Below are 15,925 nucleotides of genomic sequence, written 5' to 3'. Positions count from 1 at the left end.
TTTTCTTTCTTTTTTTTTTTCGAGATGGAGTCTTGTTCTGTTACCCAGGCTGAAGTGCAGTGGCTCAATCTCAGCTCACTTGCAACCTCACCTCCGGAGTTCAAGTGATTCTCCTGCCTCAGCCTCCCTAGTAGCTGGGACCACAGGCGTGTGCCACCACGCCCAGCTAATTTTTGTATTCTTAGTAGAGACAGGGTTTCACCTAGTTGGTCAGGCTGGTCTCAAACTCCGGACCTCAGGTGATCCACTCACCTCGGCCTCCCAAAGTGCTGGGATTACAGGTGTGAGCCACCATGCCTGGCTGTGTCTTTCTTTGTTCATGAATAGTACATAATAGTGCATCTTCAAATTAATGACATTTGGATTTCATGTAAATGATATTTCATATAACATTTGGCAAGCTATAAGCAGTTTCTTGTCCCACATAGTACCCTTCTACTTTTGTTGGCATGGGGAAGAAAAAAAGTGTAGAATAGGAGATAAATTCATAGCAGTATGGTCCATGGTTTGCTAAATGGTTTAGGCACTTTAAATGTCGTTGTAGGCATATAAATTTGTGAAAAGTTTCAGTGGAAAATTCAGCAACATCTACCAAGTTATAAATTGAATATAGATTTTGCATAATTCTAATTTTAGAAGTATGTCCTCTGGAAGCACCTGAACCAGTGTACATGGGTGTTCATGAGCCACTGTCTGGTACTGAAAAAAATAAATTATAATAATCCATATGTCCATTTGACTAAATATACTGTAGTCAACTCATAAAATGAAATACTGTACCTACATTAAAAAGAGTGAGGCCTATATAAAAATGTGGAGACACAGCCACAAAATATTATCAAGTATAGTAATAAATATAGAATATTATATTAATACATTTGAATATGCAAACAATTTGGAGATATGTAAACCATTGGTAGTGGTTAAAGGGCAAGAATCAAATTATGGATAAATTTTGTTTTACATTTGTTATACTTTTATATTATTTCAAAGTTTTACAAAGATAATTTGCAGTAAATAATTTATATTTCTCTTTACTACAAAATTATAGAGAAAAAAACTTTAAAAAAGATTTGTTATTCAATTCCCTAAAAAGTCTTAGAAGAATAAAATAAATGTACTTAACAAGTTGTAAGATATTTCTTAAAACCTAGTTTGTTTAGTAAAACAAAAGCCTAAGTAGGCAAGCCAAATGAGAATCATAAAAAAGATACCACAGTAAAGATTCAAAGTGAATATATGATTCAAAGTTTACTGTACAAATCTCAAAGCAAATTTACATTAACAACTTTACCTGTAAAACTGAGTTTAGAGCACCATCTTACAGTTCAGCAGTCACACTAGATCATGATAGTTCCTGATTTAAAAAAAAAAGTGTACCCTGAATTCTGAAACCTATCAAAAACCCTGTAGACAGAAGATACACAACTGGTTATTAATGGCAGAATCAAGACAGAATGCATTTGATTATTAAATTCCCTTTGGAAAAACAACAAAAGTCAGGTTAGTGTCTTTTTATTCTATCTTAACTTTCTGTGAATAATTATAATCTCAACTAAAAAAATCACATTTCGCAAAACCTTTATATTTTCTTTCATTGTAGATAGCAAATCCTGGATTTTGAATAGATGAGTGCTGATCTATATGTAGAATAAATTTGCTATTTGGAAACAATCAAGTTTTTCTCTTCAAGAAGTGAAAAAAATTCAAATGGAACTAAAATATTCTTAAGAAACCATTTGCTTCATTACTTTAATTTTACTGTGATTTATGGTATAGTAACCCAATGATAGTTTTACTGCTCAGAGTTAAAATGATCTTAAGATAAATGAATTAGTTTACATATCAGGTAAAATTTATGTTCTGAAGAATAACCGCCTTATAATGATTCCTTAACTGACAATAATTTATTGCATCTTTAAAAACCTCTAAAAGTTAATTACACATAATACAATATCCTTAGTGATTAACTTCACATTTTAATGCACTATCGAAATATTGCCATTTCTAGTGTTAGGAACCTCACTGTTGATCTGGGTCAAAACTCTGTTGTGTTGAATGATCTGCGTAAGCAGTGGTTGAAATAAGGGCGAAGTAAGATAGATAAACAACTGACATTGCATCAGTCATGGACAAGTAGGAGCAAGTATCTGATTATAGGTGCATCTGCATACCAAATCCCAGGCTGTCAGAAGCAGCATGCCAGACACCCTCTGATTCAGAAGTCAAAAAGAGTGTCAGTAGAGGCAATCTGATGCCTTGGATATTTAGTGAAGTTTTCTCTGCTGGCATCTATGCTGGTCAACTGTCTGTTTGCTCTCAAACCAATCCCCTGCTTTCACCCTGCCTCATGTGGTTTTATGGGGAACTTTCTCCTCTGGCTTCTGAAAGGATTTGGTAAATGGCAGGCCTTGTTGGATGACTGGATGGTCAAAGGAAGACTGAAGCTAGTATATGTCTCTCCACCACATCTGTGGTGTATCTTCCATGGTTTCAGCTTCAATGGAAAGGCCCAAATGGTTCTAGGATTCACCTGCTGTTCTTGGTCTATGATAACAGAGGCTCCTCTTCTCATACGTCCAATCTAGGGACTGTAGCCCCATATGTACTAGCCTAGCTTTTTCCCATTTTGAAATAACCTTGATTTTATGATTGGGCCATGTTTACTATAGGTTGTATGTGGGAAAAGAGAAGAAGTTTGCTCCCTGTCATCAGAAAATTTTCTCTGTTCTGGAATAAGGGGGCTTGATGTCTGGCATTGCTATTTAGACGTAACAACTAACATTTGCAAAGAAGGATACAACTTACAACCACATTCACACATATTATCTGCAACTTACTGTGGGCAGATATATCTTACATACAAAATGCTAAAGTGAAATTGATGTATAAGTCATAAATCATTTTATCATACACATCTATTTTGAAGTTACTGTGGGTGTTTAAACAGGAAAAAAAGCGATAGCAATTTCCTCTGTTTTATCTGTTTCTCAAATTAGGTTAATTGCATCTAGTGCATCTCTTTTGTTTCTGAACATAGGTGATAACTGGAAGCTCATGAGATCAAAGTGGTGGCAATTAATCATTTTATATTCTACACTGTGCAAGGATGATAATACACATCACACACATTGGAAAAGTGTGTACAATAGTACAACTCAATTACAATATAACTCTCCTAGACTGCTAGAAAATTCCTCTAATATAAATGATTCTTAGTGACAGGAAATGTCAACATTTTCTAGAATGTCTAGCACACATTCTCACCATTCAACTTTGATTTATGATGGCATATCATCATGTCAAAGGATACAAAATACAGGCATGTAGGATAAATAAGCCTAGAGATCTAATGTACAACATGAAGACGACAGTTAGTAAAACAGTATTGTGTTAGGGATTTTTGTTATATAAGTAGATTTTAGCTACCCTTGTCACACACACAAAAATGTAACTGTGAGAAGATGAATATGTTAATCTGCTTCACTATAGCAACTATTTTACTATCTATATGTATCCCATAACATCATTTTGTAAACCTCACATATACACAATAAAAATTATTTTAAAAATCACGCACTATAATCCCCACATAGGAGAAGGTAAAACATAAAGGGCTACATATGATTTAAAACGATGTTTTCATTTTACAAATCCTAGAAGGTCTTCTTAAAATCACTGCATATATACCTAGTCAAAGACCTAAGTAAAACTACATACTCTTTATTTGATTATAGTTCTGATATCTTATTGATATAGTTTGGCACAAAAATATCACCTGTCTCAAATTTCTTCTCATAAATTATTCTCACAGTATTCATTCCCTCTCATATTTCCCAGAATATTTTTTATTACCTGAGTTACTATATCAAGACACTCTAGTCCTTATTTAAATATCTAGAAGGCAGGAGGTGCTAAAAAATGTTTATATCAATTTGAGATTTTTTTTCATTTTTTCTCACTTTGTTTTATTTCTTTTCTTTTACAGTCTGTTCATCTGGGGTTTATTTGCCAAAAGACTGCTTCTTGCTTAAAGCACAATCTATTCACCTTCATTAACCACTGGATTCCTCAAAGTTCTATTTTCTGCTAATATTGGACATTTAGCAAATCTTCCTCCTCTGTATTTGCTTGTATCACATCTCACCATTTGACAAAGCCATTAAAGTTTTCTTGTATTGATTCCTTGCCATACAACAACTTACCTGTAGTACTGGTTTATTAACATCAAGCAGTTTAGCTGTGCTACCGAAGAGTACTCGGTGCCCCTCACTGACAGTAATTCCCAGAGAGCTAAAAACTAACATTCAGCTGAAACTAATTTCTCTTTTGATTTGGCAAATGAGTGCTCCTTTTATTACCCTAATTGTATTTTTCTCTTCTGTTTTTGAAAACCATTGATTGATCCCATTGACAAACCAGCTTATCTGTCTGATCCAAATCAATGTTTCATTTCACTGGCTTTATCAATATTGCTTCCTTTGCAAAAACATTTAACTCATCTAGAACTAAGCTTCAAATATGAGAAAAAAAATGCTACCAAGACAAACAACTCATCTGGACTCATTCCTTGAAACTTAAAACTTGCCATACCTGAATTCCTCCACTTTAAACTGTGCTTGTATTACATCAGTCAGCATGTGTTTAGTCAAGAGAAGTAACTCTTCCTCAGCTTCAGTGTTTTTGTTACATCACAAATAAAAACTTTGCTCATTAGAATTTTTTAAAGCTAAATATTTGTGAACAAATGATATGTAAATGAATATATATGTGTGATGTGTGTGTGTGTGTGTCTGTAAGAAATTTTCAGCAGTTACATTGTTGAAGAGTGGTTTTTATTATGTACAAATAGTTTGTTCATATAAAGAGTAATCATAACACTTCTCTTTAGCAAATGAGATTTTTTAATTCATTGGAGAAAGATCTTAATATACTGGACACATGGTTTTGTTAAGCATTTTCCTAGAATTGAAATGCACGAATTTTATTAAATACCCCTTTATTCATTCAGATTACTGTTTTACATATACATGCAACAACATTAATCTATAAACAATATACAATACGAAAACCTGAAATCCACTATCACATATGGTTTACCATGTTTTCCTGATTGTTTTTAGAATTTCACGGTCCCTCATGGTGTCTCACTCCAGCAGACAGAGGATTGTGTCGTGCCAATGTGAACAGATTCTACTACAATTCAGTAATTGGGAAATGCCGCCCATTTAAATACAGTGGATGTGGGGGAAATGAAAACAATTTTACTTCCAAACAAGAATGTCTGAGGGCATGTAAAAAAGGTATAGAAGATACTCTTCCCATTAATTGACTAGTGTTTAAGATAGCAATTGAATTGAAATGATAATCTATTAAGATATGAAATTAATTATCTTTATTATAAGAAAGTATCTAGCTAATAAATGTCCTCTTCAATTACATTTAGATAATATTGCTAGATAGGTAACTGTAATTTCTTTTAATGTCCTCATAGAAAAAGAATCAATTTAAAACAAATTAAACATGTTATTCTTTTAGTGTTCAAATACTAAGCATTCACTTTAAAAGACTATACCAAAATTGTTTTAAGCTTTCTTGTAATGCACAAAATTTTAACATATTTATTAATGTCTTCTGAATATAAAAGTAATGCATGTTTATAAAAGACTAAGAAGAGTATAAAAATGCAAATAAAAACTATCTGTAATTTAATCAACCACATACAACCACATTTCTACTATTTAAAAATAAAGCAAGCATGGATTTGTAACAGAAGAGGAACTAATAATAAAAATGAATGGCATGCTTATCCATTTTTATTAACTCATATATGCAAAGTAACGTCCTTAAAAATAAATTGTTCTACACGAATACATGGACAAATTAAAGGCTTTTAAATCAATAACATCTTTTGGATTTAAATATTAAAAGTTACTTTGAGAAGATTTTAGATAAAACATTTCATTGTGTTATTTTATCACACGTTAATTTATTCCTCTTCCTCTTATAGGTTTCATCCAAAGAATATCAAAAGGAGGCCTAATTAAAACCAAAAGAAAAAGAAAGAAGCAGAGAGTGAAAATAGCATATGAAGAAATTTTTGTTAAAAATATGTGAATTTGTTATAGCAATATAACATTAATTCTACTAAATATTTTATATGAAATGTTTCACTATGATTTTCTATTTTTCTTCTAAAATGCTTTTAATTAATATGTTCATTAAATTTTCTATGCTTATTGTACTTGTTATCAACACATTTGTATCAGAGTTGCTTTTCTAATCTTGTTAAATTGCTTATTCTAGGTCTGTAATTTATTAACTGGCTACTGGGAAATTACTTATTTTCTGGATCTATCTGTATTTTCATTTAACTACAAATTATCATACTACCGGCTACATCAAATCAGTCCTTTGATTCCATTTGGTGACCATCTGTTTGAGAATATGATCATGTAAATGATTATCTCCTTTATAGCCTGTAACCAGATTAAGGAATACAGCTCTTAAAAAATCAAGAACTTCCTGAGTTTCACATATAAAATGGTGACAAACACCTGCTTCTGATAAAGTTTATTCAATTGTGTATTTAAAAAGACTGGTAATAATAGAATTCTATTATGTGCTTCCCTCTTTAGACATAATTTTTCTCCTTTTGTACTAACCAGTACTTCCATCTATATTGAGCTAAACTGTCTTTGAACAGTCAACTCCGCATCATGTGCCTGCCTGATTTGGATTGGTTTCACTTTTTTTTTTTTTGTTTGACCATAGCCCATTCTATCAGTCAAGATGACTGAATAATTGTATGTTAAATACAACTCATGATAACGAGAACCTTTATGGAAACAAGAAATTTTATGGCAATCGAGAGGGAATTATTTATATGTACTTCTTAATACTATGCTTCCCAATATTTCCTCTTACTAAAAATAACAAAAATATTTAAACCTTCTGAAATCTATTCAGTTATCATTAGGATTTGCACACAATGCAACTAATAATTCATGCTTTAAAAAGTAGGTTATTTCTGTTGAAGAGAAAATTATCAGCAGGGAAGAGTCTACTAGAAAATTCATGTGCTAGTCATTCTTGGGGATTTAATATTTTGCTGGAGTTAATTCACTATATCCAGACCTGTATCTTTCATTTATTGCTGAGCCATGTGCAGTCTGGCATCTCAACAACCTCAACAACCTCCAAGACATGTCAGTTTCTGTAGTGTTCACCTCAAATTTGACACTGGAATTGGAACTGATTTAGAAACAACCATTTCATTCATTTGGTATGAATAGCTTCATGACTAGCTTCATGAATAGCTTCATGACTAGCTTCATGAATAGCTTCATGACTTCTCGCTAACAATGATAGTATAATTCTGCCTGTTCTTCAGGATTGAAATTTTGAACTCAATTTAGATTTCTTGTTTTCCCTCATATACCACATCTAAACAGTCTCCAAATCTTTATGCTTTGTTGTTGTTGTTTTTTTTTTTTCAAAAAAGTTCACCCAATCCCTAGGCTTTTTACTTTTTTCTTTTTCTTTTCTTTTTTCTTTTTTTTTTTTTTTTCATTTTGTTTTGTTTTGTTATTTTTTTTAGACAGGGTCCCACTCTGTCACCCAGGCTGGAGTGCAGTGGTGCAATCACGGGTCACTGAAACCTCCCACCTAGCTGGGACTAGAGGTGCAGGCCACCACACCAGCTAATTTATGTAATTTTTGTAGAGACGAGTTTTACCACGTTACCTAGGCTTGTCTTGAACACCTGGGCTCAAGCAATCTTCCAGCCCCAGCCTCCCAAAGTGCTGGGATTACAGGTATAAACCACAATGCCCCCGTTTTTACTCTTTACTGCATCCTTCCCATCAGTATTAATTCCTCAGAAATTTAGTACATTCCTCCACCATTTCAAAATGCTCCCAGAACTCACACTAGTTGGTACTTAACTACAACCTTCAACCTCACCATTTAATTTTGATGTATGTTTTTGGATTTACCAACAGTACTTTCTTTCATGACTACTTTGATTTAGTTAAGAATGCTCACTGTACACTGAATGTTAATTACTCAGCTAATTCACACTGATTTCCTGTTTAAAAATATGATCCCCTCCAGGCCATTCATGTGAAGTCAGGGTACAGCTGATGCCAGCTACAGAATCACTATGTTTCAATATGGAATATGAAAAGTCCTAACACATAATTGCAAATCATTTTCTACTGTGGTATACAAATTTTATCATTACAAAATAGTATCAGCTTTTTTCACTTAAGGAAAATAATACATCTTCATTCAAATATTCAGTGCATAAATAATTGCCTTAAATTGAGTCTTTGCTGTGGAATTTGAGAGTTTTGGAAATCAAAGGCCCTTGTGAAACATTTCCCGTTGCCATTTATTTATAGATAGCAATAGCTTCAAATGAGTGGGAAAGTCTACTTAGGTGAAGTGGTAAATAGTCACTAAGATTGTATAAATAGCGCATTGATGAGTTGCCTAATTGTTTTCTCCAACAATAACCACTGGTCCATTGGTTCACTACTTACTCAAGAAAGACATATACTGAGATGGCTTGAAATGTTTAATGCATGTGGACGTTATTTTTACCGTGTTTTGGAATAAGATCTTGATGTTATTGTCTTCCTTTATTTTCCACAATCAAGTGCATCTAACTGTGAATTGTATATGGAATTACATTATTCAGCATATACATATATTTACCTGCTTTGTTCATTCTCTGTATTCAAAATTAACAGATCATGCTGAAAACCACTCAAACGATTATATTTTTTACATTATAAGAAGTAAAATATATTATTCTGAGTAATGAAACCTGGCTGTTGTACTCGTAAAGATTTTAGTACATAAAAAAGAATTCAATGCTCATTAGTTATCATAAAGGTACAAAATCTTAAGACCAAAAATAATTGTTCCCACACTCTGGTTTTATTTCCTTAAATTGGAATTGTTAATAGCTGCCTTTTAATTGCAAGTACATACCCATATATTATAATTTATTTGTCAAACAAATTAGTACACTATGTCCTAACAATCTATACATTTAAAATTTACTCTGCTACATATATATTTTCATCACTCATTTCATATACAATTGTATGAATATAGACATGTATACTTAAATATATGTTATATAACTATACATTACATAACTTCCTATCCTGGCTATTGTATTTGGCCTAGCCCATCTCTATATTAGAAGAAAAAAAATCATGACACTAAACTAGCTAACTATTTAGGCCGTTGGTTGATTCTGTCATCAGCGGCTCCTGCTCTTACCTGGTTTTTAGCAAATTAGCAATTTTATTTAGTGTTTCCAACTTTTGACTTTAAGTGCTTTCTCAGGGACTTTGGCTGGGATGTACTTTAATCACTTTCCCCACATTTTGCTAGGTAGAACAGAAAACCTTGCTTTTGTTGGTCCTGCAGGTCCAGTTTCTGAACTACTTACAACCACATAGCTAGTTTCTTGGTTAGAATTACTCAGAGTACTTATAAATATAAGAAATATTTAGATAGTAGGTGCATGGTAATTTATTGTACCAGGAAAAGGGAGACAGAGAGAGACTTTAACCTTATAATAAATAAAATGGAGCATTAGGACAATGAATATGATTTCCTCATTAATTTAGCCACAGATTGTAAAATTTCTAACCCAATCAGTTTGAAATAAAACAGAGATATATTTGAATCACAAAACTAAAAAGACCAGAGGAATTTGACTTTAGTATAGATAGATTCAGGGTGGCATATTAGGTCAATAAAACTCAGTCTATCTTTGGCTCATGATTCTGCTGCTCAATATATTCTGCCTTTATTTTCTAGTTGCACAAGGTTTCAATATGACTTTCAGAATTTAAGGTCCACATCTTTTCAGGGTAAAGTCTTCTAAAAATTTTTGGATTCTCCTACCTCAAAGAATTGAGTTAAAGTCCTGGCTTCACGCTCATTGACCCAAATGTCTTAGGTCACCTTTGAACCTAACATCTTGTTTAGAGAGATATGACTGTCTGATTGACCATGTTGATTCACAAGTCCACTCCTAAATATCTTTCTCGTGTAAACACTATCTGAAACTTGTAATCTGACTAGCAGGGCTGGGACTAGAGTGAGGCAAGTGAGGTAATCTCTTCAGGCACAACATTTAAGGGAACATTAAAAAATCTCAGTAACCAAGATAAATAATATGGTAACGCAACATGTTTAAAAAATTAAAATTATAGCAAACATCCATGATAAATAAAATATCAGAATTTAAAAAGACAGGATCAATAACCAAGTCATATTGGAATCTAAGGCAAAAGGAAAAACTAGTAATACTAATAATTTTTAGTAAATGTAAAATATTTCAAATTTAACTATTGTTTAATATAATAAAAATACTAACATGTATAAGGTAAATTATTATTATCAATGGAGAAAGAAAAACCCTTTAATGAAAGTTAATGCTTGTTTAATGATTAAAACTTTTAGCAAACTAAAAAAGATATCTGATAATATGAGGATGGATATCAACCAAAAACATACAATAGCATGACGCTGTGTTAAAATTTTAAGAACATTTCCACTAAAGTCCACTACCTGTGCTATGCAACAAAGTCAAGCAATCTTAATTTATAACTAATGCAAAAAGGCAAGGAACAGAAATTAGATATAAATATTACATTATATTTGTTATATAATATGCTTATCATAATTGAAAATTCAAGATAATCTGAAGCACAACAATTAGAAATAAATAATAGTGGAGTTTAGCAAGGTTGCTATATGAAAGTTGAACATATGAAATCGAAATGGGAAAAGTTCCCATGTCCGGATGGGGACATGTGATGGGGGAGGGGCTTGCTTCTTCAGTGCCCGGCTGCTCAAACCTCTAGGGGAGCATACAGACAAACAGGCCATGGGGCTCTAACCCCATGGCAGTGACTAGAGGTGGATGTTTACAGCTCCTGAAGCCCCAGTGGGCGTGTGTTACAGGGTGCTCTTTTAGTTTTGCCGTCTATAGGCTTGTGTTAACCAGCTCATAGACCCGCTTACTTACCACAAGGACGGAGGGATTTCTGTATCCCAGGGTTTCCTGCCGTGGTGTACCGGAAGAATCAGATCACGCGAGGGCTTGGAGAATGAGTCCGAGGTTTTACTGAGTAGAAGTAGTTCTCAGCAGATGGGGGAGCCAGATGGGAGATGCACCAGGGGTCCCTCTGCTTAGCGGCCCGTGCTCTCCTCCTCCTGATCTCGCTAAACTCCACATCGTTCCTCCAGTCAATGGCCTGCTGTCCTGCCAGTGTCTGTCATGTGCTCTTCCACTGGCATGCTCCCCTCGACATCCTCTCGATGTCCGGCTGCTTGTGTCTTCTTCCGCTGATCCCCTCCTCTGGACGTCCAGACGCTTGTGTATCTGCCTGCTAGGGTCTCAGTTTTTATCCGCCCAGGATGGGGGCGTGGTGGGCCAGGGTGGTTTTGGAAAATGCAACATTTGGGCCCAAAGGCAGGAGTGCCTGTCCTCACCTAGGTTCGTGGGCACAAGCCGGAGGGTGAAGCCCTAGCCAGGCACCGGCCTTGCTCTACCCAGCACTCCCCTGTCCCCCGTTCGGTATCATTTAAAGGGACCATGCTCGTCCCTTCCCAGCACTCCTGTATCAAAATCAATAGCATTTCTGTACACTAGGAAAAATGTACTAGCCACAATAGAACAGAAACCCTAATTTGCCCAACAGTAAATCCCACAAAAGATGATTTTAAAAACTTTTAGATAAAAAAATCTTATATTGAAAATTCAAATATGTTATTGAAGTACATAAATGGAGCTAAATATTTTCCTGTTTATTGTAACTTCTATAATTAGTATTCACAGAGAAATCAGCCAATGATAACACTAGGTTATAAGAAAGAAACTCTTGGTAATTAAAATGAAATAAATGGTTTTTTAAAATCAAGAAATAGAAGTTAAAGTTAAAAAAAATCTCTAAGCTTTGGAAAGAAGAAGTCATTAGGATGGAAAAGAAGATAGAAAAGACAAAATTTCACAATTAGTTCAGGTGCCCTACCTTGAAGTGTCAAAAGGATCTGGAAAATAGCAGAGATAAATAGAGGGGAGAGACATCTTACAGAAAAAGAATAACAGAGATTCCCTTCACTGAAATGGTGTGTTGTACCCAACAAAGGGTAACCACCTGACATACCCCCTCTGCACACACATGAAATTTCAAATTCTAGTAACGAAGAGAAAAGTCCTAAGAACAGGAGACTGTGGAGGGATAAATCACATACAAAGAAATAGAAATAAAAAGGAATTGTATATGTCAATGACAGTAATGCAAGGAAGCCACAAGATAGTTGAATGTAGAAGTCTGAGGGATGCAGAATGGCTATTTACTTGCTAGAAGTCTGTTTGTACTAACTTATCTTTCAATTATGTGTGTGTAGTGCTTTGCTGAAAGATGGGAAAGAGGCTTTGGGAAAAAGTTTTAGAATATAAACTAAGAGATACTGTTTCTAGTACCAATACTAACCTAGTGGATGAATTTTTTTGACCATCTAATTTCTCTGGCCCCATATTTACTTATATTTAGAATGAGTGTTTTGGACTAGACTGGCTATATAAACAAGTTTTTGGTTTGGGTAATTTTAAGATTTTATGGCAATACTCTCTATTTAAAAGTGTCTAATACCAACATATGTTAAGCCAAAAAAAAAATGGAGAGATGTTCTGTGATTAAAAAATAAAAATCAACATTGGCCGGATTCTACTGTTAGCAATATCCATACCCCCCCCCCCAGCATAAGGTTGTTATGTACAGTAGTCTTCTATATTCTTCAAAAATAGCCTATGCTGATGGAGCACATCTTCAAACTGACTATACCTACAATTTCCTTTTCCAGTGCCTGATTAATTCCCAAACATCAAAAGATTTTATGAGAAGCTTCCAAGTAATTACCTTACAGCAGGTCCCACATACTGTGGGATTTTCTGAATGCCTTAATAATGGGTTTTATAATCAAAAAACATTTCTGAATCCATTAACTTTTTCTTTCTCAATATTATATATATCGTAGGGAAAATAATATATGTGGCTCTGATTTATACTAACTCATCAAGGCGTTTCAACCTCATGAGAAGTTTTGAAATAATTTTTAGACCGTTTTTGTCTCTTAAGTATTCTAAAAAAGCAAGCCAAATTTAATTAAGAATAATGAACTAGAATTAGATTTTTCTAGTACCAAAATGTTTTATCTCAATCAACAATTTATTCTAAGTTTTAGACAAATCCTAATTGTAGCCAAAATCAACTCATTCCTGTCAACATTGTTGATGATTTGCTATTCTTTTTCATTACAAGATAAAATCAGCCAACTCAATTATGAACTTGAATTTCTTTAGGGACTTAATCCATATTTAATCTGTATTTGCACAAGGGGCATAATTCTAATTTACTGAACTCTTTTTCTAAGCTGCAGGTGTTCTTAAATTAGAAGCCAGAGGAAACTGCTACTTCCTTCTTGTTAGTCAGTTTTTGGAATCAGAAAGCAAGAACTTTGACTTTCCAACAGTATTTTTTTTTTAAACATATTCCCCACTCTCAACAGAATGTTCCACAAAATTTGTAAATCACTGTAGGGAAATTTCCAGAGTTTCAAGATGTGAACAGCTGTGAGCTACCTAAATGATCCATCTTGCCAAGAAATTGTTACTCCAGAGACGACGAAATAAACAATTACCATTTTTTATTGAAAGTTTCTGCCACTGTTCAATGAGAAAGTATTTAAAATTCTAAAGCTAATGACTGTATATGTTAGGAAACTTTATTTATCTCTTTACATATTCTTTATTAACTATTTTCTTTCTTCACAAGCCACACACACACACACACACATATACATACAGAGTCATTTAATTAGGGAGAAAATATTTAAAACCACTGCATTCCACAGTTTCTCTCATCTCCACTGGTTGTTAATAAACTGGCAGATGCACAAGAAGACTATTTTATGACTATAGTGGGAGAAAAATCAAATACCAAATCAAATATGATGATAAAGAATACAGGGTTTGGATTCAAATCAACTTAGATTTGAATTCAATAGGTCTTCATATCAATCCTCTTGCTTTGTCTGTAAAATAATTGTGAGGGCAAATGAGAGCATACATAGAAGAGGGCTTAGTACAGTACTACATCGTAAAGATTCAACAAAATGGTAGCATTTGGTATATACAATTTACTGACTGTTTAATATTTCAATGTTTTAGAATACAGTCTCTGAGCTGTAATAATAGTTATTCAAATAAGCTAGGCAATCACAAGTCAAAGTAGAAAATTTGAGGTAAATTTTGTCTGCTAAGGTAATTCTATAAAATGAGAAATGAACATAAATATGATGTAGTTGTACTGTTAACAGGATCAATTAAGGGACAGGTAAAAAATATGCATTAGATAACTTTTAATTAAAAAAATTTTTTTTTGACATAATTGTCTAGGAAGTGCTAATAGATTTTTAGTATGAAAATTTTTCTAACATGGGTTTTAAAAGGGCAAAAATCAGTAAATTATTCTTTTTATTTACAAATTTATATAAAACTAATCTTAAAATATTTGCATATGTCTTATTTTCCTGAGAAGTTTTAAAAGTTTAAAAAATGATCATTATTGCTTATGTCATCCTCCCAAATATTCAGAACCTATATCATTATTCATACATGAATAATAATGGAAATTTATGATCTGAATAGACATCAGAATTCAAAATAGAAAAATGACCAAGTTAGTTGTTAATGTCTTAATGTGAACTTGCTGAAAACTGTTATGTTTTTCTATTTTGCTAATGTTCACAATTTTCTTTTTCTCAGTGTGGAATTATCTAACTGAAGACCCAATAACCCATATAATTTGGCATAGAATTTATATAATTATCTTCCAAAAATATGTGAAATAGTTTACCAAATTAGATATTTTTCAAATAATGAAATATTGGTGGTAACATGTTGTAAAGAAGGAAGACACGTTCAATAACAAAACACCTAGAGTGTCAAGTTTCAGTTCTACCAATTTCCAGTGGAGTAAACTACTAAGATTCCGTTCCCTCACCTAAAAAGTGGGAATAAAATCTCCACAGAATTAAATAAAGAAAATATCTAAAAAGCATATTTTTGGAAACAATCCTGGTTTTCAACAATGCTACTTTTCTGTCCCCACTTTCTGTAAAATAAAGCAGAGACCCATCAGTGTTACTAGATATTAAATACTTGAAAATATTGTCATGAGCTGCATTTCAGTCAATGATGCACCACACATATGACAGTGATCCCATAAGTTTATAATGGAGCTAAAAAATTCCTATTCCCTAATGATTTCCTAGCTGTTGTAATGTCATAGCACAATGTTTGTGGTGAAGCTGATGAAACCTACTGTGCTGCCAGTCATATAAAGGAATAGTGCACACAATTTTGTGCAGTACACACTACTTGATAATGATAATAAAATTAAGTTATGGGTTTATATATTTATTATACTATACATTTTACTGTTATTGTATTTAATTTTTACTTATTCAATTTGGAGTTTTTTTGAGACAGAGTCTTGCTCTGTTTCCCAGGCTGTAGTGCAGTGGTACAATCACGACTCACTGCAGTCTTGAACTCTTGGGCTCAAGCAATCCTCCCACTTCAGCCTTCTGAGTAGCTGGGACTACAGATGTGCACCATCAATTAAAAAAAATTTTTTTTTTGAAGAGACCCACTTTAGCAGTCCCACTACTGTCTTGAATTCCAGGCCTCAAGCAATCCTCCTGCCTCAGTCTCGTGAAGTGCTAGGATTATAGGGGTAAGTCACTAAATCCCACATTATTATTTTAGAGTGTCTTCCTTCTACTTATTAAAAAATAAGTTAACTGTAAAACATCCTCAGGCTGT

At 33.4% G+C, this 15,925-nt stretch overlaps 1 protein-coding gene and 1 long non-coding RNA gene across 5 annotated transcripts in view; one reads left to right on the top strand and one right to left on the bottom strand.

Moving 5' to 3' along the window:
- The window catches only part of TFPI (tissue factor pathway inhibitor), an 88,043-nt gene extending 81,485 nt beyond the window's left edge, over nt 1–6,558 (top strand). For all 3 annotated transcript variants that reach the window (XM_001162140.7, XM_009443845.5, XM_016950155.4), the window contains 2 exons: nt 5,124–5,303; nt 6,011–6,558. In XM_001162140.7, coding sequence (XP_001162140.1) covers nt 5,124–5,303; nt 6,011–6,117 — 287 coding nt within the window. In that variant the 3' untranslated portion in view covers nt 6,118–6,558. The remainder of the gene's footprint in view (nt 1–5,123; nt 5,304–6,010) is intronic.
- LOC107973861 (uncharacterized) overlaps nt 1–11,596 on the bottom strand; it is an 86,345-nt gene extending 74,749 nt beyond the window's left edge. For both annotated transcript variants that reach the window (XR_008546668.2, XR_008546669.2), the window contains exon 1: nt 11,060–11,596. This is a non-coding gene — a long non-coding RNA (uncharacterized LOC107973861). The remainder of the gene's footprint in view (nt 1–11,059) is intronic.
- Between the last annotated feature and the right edge of the window lie 4,329 nt (nt 11,597–15,925).

This window comes from Pan troglodytes, chromosome 13 (genome assembly GCF_028858775.2).
Source record: "Pan troglodytes isolate AG18354 chromosome 13, NHGRI_mPanTro3-v2.0_pri, whole genome shotgun sequence".
Classification (NCBI taxonomy): domain Eukaryota; kingdom Metazoa; phylum Chordata; class Mammalia; order Primates; family Hominidae; genus Pan; species Pan troglodytes.
Note: the sequence above shows the minus strand (reverse complement) of the source record. Positions and strands in the feature narration are given on the sequence as shown.